Source organism: Erigeron canadensis, chromosome 9 (genome assembly GCF_010389155.1).
Source record: "Erigeron canadensis isolate Cc75 chromosome 9, C_canadensis_v1, whole genome shotgun sequence".
Taxonomy (NCBI): Eukaryota; Viridiplantae; Streptophyta; class Magnoliopsida; order Asterales; family Asteraceae; genus Erigeron; species Erigeron canadensis.
The window spans coordinates 12,026,325-12,034,024 of NC_057769.1; the positions used below are offsets into that span (position 1 = coordinate 12,026,325).

General features: G+C 37.5%; 1 protein-coding gene across 1 annotated transcript; it reads right to left on the reverse strand.

The window, feature by feature from the left end:
* Positions 1-596: 596 nt before the first annotated feature.
* LOC122583222 lies at positions 597-3,473 on the reverse strand. The gene is made up of 3 exons (XM_043755646.1): positions 3,099-3,473; positions 2,799-3,015; positions 597-1,192 (listed from the first exon to the last, which is right to left on the reverse strand). The coding sequence occupies exons 1-3, from the start codon at positions 3,471-3,473 to the stop codon at positions 597-599; spliced, it is 1,188 nt and encodes a 395-aa protein (XP_043611581.1).
* Positions 3,474-7,700: the final 4,227 nt, after the last annotated feature.

Genomic DNA, 7,700 nt, shown 5'->3' on the forward strand with positions numbered 1-7,700 from the left:
AAATTAATGCTAGCCCCTAGATCGACCAATGCCTTATACAATATAGCACCGAAAGAACAAGAGATAAGAAAACTCCCAGGATCTTCCAACTTAGGTGGAATCTCATTCTTGATGATAGCTGACACCTTGGCACTCATGACAACTGTCTTTGCTTCTTCTAGCTTTTTCTTATCCGAAATGAGATCCTTGAGAAACTTTGCATAATTTGGCATACCCTCAAGAAGATCAACTAAAGGAATAGTAATGTTAAAATTTTGGATCAAATCAACAAACTTCTTGAAATTCTCCTTGATCCTCGCTTTCCTCAATCGTTGAGGAAAAGGTATTTTCAGTTGATACGGCTTAACCGGTGGTTTCTCAACAGTAGTCTTCTCAACAGTCTTGGATGGAACGGCCGGTGTTTTCACGGCTGGGTTCGGCTCCATCTCAATCTCATGATCAACAGCTTCATCAGTTTCAACCTACACAACCGAAGTAATATCATTAGGTAAAGGATTAGCAGAATTATAAGTATTACTTGCTCTTGTTGTGATCGCATTCACTTGCTCATTTCGAGCATTAGGATGGCTGTACTTTGATCCCTATCCTTGGTTACTCTACTGAGGCTTAGGATTTTGCTGAGTATTGCTCGGCAGTGTACTGGGCTGCCTATTTGAATTTCCTAGCCTTTCGAGCTTAGCTTCTATATCCTGAAATGTAGCTTGAGTGCTCTTTGTACTTTGCTCCAGCTTATGATTCAAACCATCCAGACAAGTAGTCATAGAATCCCATGCAGAAGTCATCTTCTTGGATTGTTCTTCTACTTTCTCGTTGGTTGCTTTCTGAACACTGATCAAGTCCTTCATGATTTCTCTCAATTCAGCGTTCGCGTTTTGCTGATTGTTAAACGTGCTGAACCTGTTGCCACCAAACCCAGAGTTGTTAGTATTATTAAATGAAGATGAAGGATAAGAAGTACCTGATTGCCGGTTTTGATAACCGGTGTTCTGGCTGTAGTTTCCCTGCTGCTGATTCTGAAATGAACTAACTTCTTGAGCCGGCTTGTCCGGACAATCTTCTGGGTAGTGCATATCTCCACAATAGTCACATTCATCCGTTATTACCTTAACATCTCTCTCACTACTCTTAAACCTGGCATCTTGACTATCAAACCTCTCATTCATTTGCCTTGAGAGTGCATTAACTTCAGCAACTAACCCATTACCCACATCGTTATTGACCGTTTATTTAAGTGTTTTAAGTCTATTTTGTGTGCATTTGGCGCGTTTATGGTGTTTGTTAGTGTTTACAGGCTCTAAACAGGTTACGCGTTCATCTGGCACAATTTCGGATGATTTTTGGTCAGGACAATGATTTATGAGATTGAGAGTTGATAAAGTTTAGAAGATTGAAGAGTTCAGCAAGCTTAACGATCGAAAGACAAATTTTAGTCACCAAGCTTGTGACTGCGCCGCAGTGGAGGTTGCCATGCCCACTGCGCCGCAGTCCTTATCCACGGAAAAGAGTGGAACACACTCCACTGCGCCGCAGTGGGGGTCGCACTAGGTTGACTGCGCCGCAGTCACCTTGGAGTCAAAGTCAAACAAGACTCACTGCGCCGCAGTGAGGGAAGGCGAAACCCACTACGCCGCAGTGGGAACACGGGGTCTGAAGGAATGGATCAGTTTTGCATCAGATTTTCAGAGGGTATATAAGCAAAACCCTAGGTCGAATTTGAGGATAAAAAAAAGTCTTTCTAGGAGATGTTCTACAAGGGTTTTTCGATCTCCAATCAAGATAATTTCTTAGGGGGATTCGTTGAAGATTCATGAGCACCCATCTAGATCGTATCTACTTACTGTCTTGCAATTTATTTTTCATCAAACGATTGGTACATCATGTTTCTCTTCTATTTGAATTATTATTGTGGATTGATCATGAGTGGCTAAACGTTTAATCATCCACCTTGATGAAACGAGACGGATAATGTGATTGCAACATTTTTAATTCAAAAGAGTTAATTTAATTATCGTTGTTCTGTGATCTTGATGATTTTAATTTTTTTTATTAATTAATTTTGATATTGGTTGCATATAATTCTTCGTTGGTGGTACCAGTTGAATGTGTATGTGATTTTAAAACGGTTACTTGTCTATGAGTAATTATCACTAGTTTATGGTATGATAGTGAATGTCATTTTAAGAAAAGATTAATTTTGTAAACGTGATTGATAGCGGTTGGTGGTACCACGTTATTGTCACAAAGGTGCAATTGATAATTTGATAGTCAATAAAACTAATTGTTGGAAGAGTTGTCTTTGTTTTGGTGGTACCGGCTTGGGTAATTTAACTAACAATTAGGTGATTCGGTATTCTGTTCATGGTTGGTGGTACCACGTGAGCATCTTAATCTTGTCACGATTATCTTTAAACTCTAAAGAATTTGTTCTAAATTAAATGCAATCACATTTGAAGTCGAGGGAAGTCAAGGTGGATGACTTTTAATTATATTGTTTGAATTTCTTTTTAATTTTATGCAATTTGACTTGCAAATCAATTTTTACTTTAATTGTCAAGAGGATTTTCAAAGCAACACCCGTTTTCCAAACCATTTCATCAAGCAACTAGTCATTTCCAATCCCTGAGAACGAACTCGGACTTATCTCTTAACTATATTACAAACGATCGGGTCCACTGCCCGTGAGTGCATAGTAGTGAGTTTTTAGGTAGTTCTAGTTTTATAAATTTAAAGCTCGATTTTTCACATCAACTCTTCACCACTCTCCACCTTAGCCATAGTTTTACTTACATATCACTTACTTTGAGTCTCCTCACGGGTCGAGAATTCCTTGGCCATATCATCAAGGATCTTGTAACCTTCACTTGGAGTAACATTGTTCAAACTACCTCCAAAAGCACCTGCAAGTTCCCTTTTAGCTTTTCTGGGCAAACCATCATAGAAGATCTCAACCACTGCTTCAGTATTCAAATTATGCCCTGGACATTTTCTGAGCATTTTCTGAGCATTTTCTTGTATCTTTTCCAAGCATCAATCACATCTTCACCAGCTTCTTGAGTGAATGCCCTAATCTTGTTCTCCAGTTGTCTTTGAGTTCTTACAGAATAGAACTCATCAATAAAACCTTCACGAAGTTCAGCCCATGTGGAGTACCAATCATCTGGTTGTTCCTTGAGCCAAGCTTTTGCCTCTCCACAAAGAGTAAGTGGAAAGAGCCCAAGCTTCACTGGAGAGGCCCGTCCTTCACCATACTGATATAACCTGCATATCTTTTCAAATCTCTCAAGATGGCCATATGGATCACAGTTTGTAACTCCATCAAACTTTTCTTCTTCAATACTCTTCAAATGATTTCCCTTAAGAGAGAAATCTGTCCCGATAGTTGGAGAGCGAAAAGCAGTGCCCCGGTTAGCCGGTACATCCCTCCTTTTACTCGAGGGACGGTTGTTGGGATCAACTGGTTGTGCTTGGTCCATTCTTCCTATTTAAGCCGGTTGATTTACTCGAGGGATTACTGTTAAATGGTTCAGTTCAGGTGTTTTGATTTTCTCTTCGAATTCTGGTTCTGAATCTTCACCTGTTTTGAACAATCCACTTGCTTCAGTAATTCTGGAATTCGGTTGACCGTCGGACGATGAAGATTTCTTCGAATAATACTGATCCAAATCAACGTCCGGTTGGTCTCGATCTACGGTTTCTGGATCTATTTTGTTGGATGTGGAGGGCTCCGTGTTGTTGTTTTGCATTAAGCGACGTCTGACTTTTCGCGGGTTTGACAATGGACTAACCAAGGGTCTACCAGAAGCTCTTGTGTTCATCAACTACAAAAGACCTGCACAATCACCACAAAACAAAACGTTAACCATACCTGGAACAAAGAGAAATAAAATTAAAAACAAAAATAAAATCTATCTAATAAAGCAATTAACTTCCTCACAAATGAATGCAAGAAAGGATCGAACCACTAAATTAAACAACTACTTAATTTAAGTCCCCGACAACGGCGCCAAAAACTTGATGTGTATTTTCCAGTCTTAAATTTATAAATACGAAATACCTAGCTACTGACTACTACACACTTGCGGGCAGTAGACCCGTTCGTATGCAATATAGTTGACTTGGTAAACAGAGGTCGAACACAAGGACTTTGTAAGTAATTGTTGAAATAAAGTAATTCAGAAAATAGGGGGTTTTGTGGCCGAATTGCCACGTTGCAAAATTAAATTAAAAGAAAATAATTAAATCCGGTGTAACCGGGGCAGGGATCGTCCTCAAACGATAGTAAAAATGATTGTATGACTAATAATAAAAAGGACACCTACTTGGATCAGCTCACATGCCAATCATCGGGTCTAAACATTACTTGCTTTTGTTGAACGACTCAAAAGATAGACAAGACGAACTTCCGTTGTACTTGACACTTTAATTGCTCTAAATATAGTTATCGCTTCCGCGTTTAATTTCTATTCAAAACAATTAAGCATTAAGAACCTGAGTTGATTTTTACGATTTAACCTTTAAAAGCTTTCTTCTGAACTGCTTATTCACCTAATCAGATTCCTCCATCATAAGTGTTTTCACATTCAAAGTGAATTTACTTGTTTAAAATCTTTATCGTTAGTTTCTTCCGAACTCCAACGACTTTAGGGTAATTATAGACCGATCAACCTTTTCATAAACCAATTGACAATGACATAGATTTCTTCCAAACTTCTAATTACAATTATCAATCAATAGAAATAAAAGAGAAAAACAATATTTAAACTCAAATAAATGCGGATCTTTGATTAAACATAAAAACTTTGTTCAACAACATTAATTCGACCCTATGACATGCTTGCTATCCAAGCGGGTGCAAGAGATTTAGCTACTCATATTAAAAAGACAAGAACAAACAAATAGAGAAGAAATCATATTATACCAAACGATTGAAGATAATCCGGTAGCAATGATGATTACAATCCAAAGCTGAAAAGATGTAAAACCTAAACAACTCGTTTGCTTCCAATTGCTATTAACTATGAGAATACTAGAGAAAATAAGGAAAAATTCGTCCTCTAATGCAGAACCCTAATCGTGCTTATATAGAAAAACCTCGTATAACGCCCGTTATCTCACTAACGACCGTTATCTTTGTACTAGATCCCTAACGGGCGTTACCCCCTTAACGGGCGTTATCATCGTAATGCCCCGTTATAGGAATTTTGGAAAATCTCCATGTAACAGGTGTGACATCAGTAACGGGAGTTACGTGCTCCAGGCTTCGTTTTCTTCGTCTTTCACTTTATTTCAACTAAACCCTTCTCCCGTTTCTTCCATAAATTATCTAAAACAACCAATTCCTTTGTATAATCATTTTCCAACCTGAAAACACTTAACAATACCTCAAAACATCGAAAGTTGGATATAAAACTATAAAAAGTATGAATAATTGGTCCTGAAATCACGTGAGAAATGGTATAAAATATGGCACATCAGTGTTCACAGAAACAAAACACGGTATCCTTATCATCTTGTGAGGCTGAATTTATGGCAACAACTTCAGCAACTTGTCAAGCGATTTGGTTTCAAAGTTTATCTGGTGAGATTGTTGGTGAACAAATGCAAAGGATCGTGATCCGGGTGGATAATAAATCAACAATAGCACTAATGAAGAATCCTGTGTTTCATGGTCGAAACAAACATATTGACTCAAAGTATCACTTTATTCGTGAATGTGTTGAAGAAGAGAAGGTAGAGATTCAGTATGTAAGCAGAGAAGAGCAAAAGGCTGACATTTTAACTAAGGCACTCGTAAGAGTCAAGTTCATTGAAATGAGAGAACTACTTGGAGTTGAAGACCTACCTAGCCCGGTTCGGGTATTAGGGGGGTGATTGTTGGGCTGTCTTATTAATTACCCGAACCTAAGCAAATGGGTCAGGGTGCTGTGTATATCTCGAGCCCATGAGATATAATAAACATAATTAGAGAATAAACAAAAGAGTTATTTTTGTTAATGTTTCCTAGTTAGATAAGCATAGAAAGTAATTTAATTAGGAAATTAGTATCCTACTCTAATTCTATGTTTACTTGTTGATCAAGTCGTGATCACCTCTATATAATCAACCCATCAGGGATCATTGTGATTATGAGGGTTATTCAGTTTTGAGTTTATTTTCTGAATAAAATTGGAGAGCTTATTCCAATAATTGTGTGTTCGTTTCTTTGTTGTTCTAAATTCGATCGGGACTTGACAACCTATGTCATTAACCCATTGACTGTTAGTTGACTTTCTAAAAGAACCAGTGTGGCTTACTACATAATTCACATTCTGCTACATCTTCAAGAAAGTTTTTTAACTTTTTTTTTTTTTTTGAAATCCATCCACCTTTAACGGATTAACCCACAAAGTTTAACTTTTGTGTTGATGGTTAATGTAACTATTATAATTTCAGCCAACACACAAGATTTTTACCATCATAGAGAGGCCTTTTAATGGTTATTGAATCTTGATCCTACTTTAACTAAACTATCAAAACTTTCTCAAAAACGGTGGAAAGTTAACTCCACAATGGTGATGCTGGCTTCGGTGGCGGTGCTCGACTGTCTGCAATGGCACCGATGATAGAGTGCGATGGGTTAGGTTGATGGATGGCAAGAGCTAGTTCCGGGTGATGTATTTTGGATGTGGTGAACGCATATCGGGTTAGGAGCATGTGGTCTAGGAATGGCAATGGGTCGGGTTCAGGGCGGGTAGTGTCAAACCCGAACCCAACCCGATACCCATCGGGTACCTAATCGGGGACCCCGTCGGGGGTAAAATAATGCCCCGAAACCCGACCCGATAAAATAGTTATTTTTCAATAATAATTACCAAAATCTTGTTTAATTTGAGAAATGATACTACATGCTCTTGATGTTCTAATAAATGGATATGCAAGTATGGAATGTAGATACAAATTAATCGATATAAGTGTGAAACATTGTAGTTACAAAGGTGAAATATAAATTTAAAACTAATCACTTATATATATATATATATAGGAGACCCTTATTTTGAGAACCCATTTTTTTGTAAAAACCGTGAGAACTCTTAAAATTTATATTGGAACACATGCTTTTTTTTTGTCATTCACATGTGAAATGTTGTAGAAACATATGTTGTAGAAGAAATTTTTTTTCGAAACCTTATATATAGCCGTTTGTCACATGTGAACAAAAAACGTGAACAAATTCATTCACAAGTTTATAAAAGGCTAATTTGAAGGAATCCTAAAAAAGTTTCTTTAACAACATATATTTTTATATCATTTCACATGTGAATGAAGAAAAAAAACATGTGAACAAATATATAATTTAAAAGTTCTCATGGTTCTTACAAAAAAAAAATGGTTCTCAATATAAGGAATCTCTCTCTCTCTATATATATATATATTGATATCGGGTCGGGGTGGACATGTCCCACTCCCTACCCCGAACGGGTATCGGGTTTCCCCGTCGGGTCAGGTTTTTTTTTGCCATCCCTTGTGGTGCCAACGAAATTTGTATCATGTGTATATAGGGGTAACTTTTACAATAACCTGGAACAATGAAAGGGAAGAAGATAAAAACATATATACCAATGAACCCTACTGAATTTTTGCAAAAGCTAGTTCCTGGTTATTGACAACCAGCATAACTGAACTTCCAACTACAAATGCTCACTACAAGCAATCCATTCATA

What these genes read in the sequence shown, in the direction of transcription:
- LOC122583222 (XM_043755646.1), bottom strand. Translation starts at nt 3,473, where the DNA reads ATGGACCAAGCACAACCAGTTGATCCCAACAACCGTCCCTCGAGTAAA. An exon ending in TTATTGATGAGTTCTATTCT is followed by an intron (nt 3,016 to 3,098) that starts GTAAGAACTCAA and finishes TGCTTGGAAAAG; the next exon opens with ATACAAGAAAATGCTCAGAA. An exon ending in GACCCGTGAGGAGACTCAAA is followed by an intron (nt 1,193 to 2,798) that starts GTAAGTGATATG and finishes GTAATGGGTTAG; the next exon opens with TTGCTGAAGTTAATGCACTC.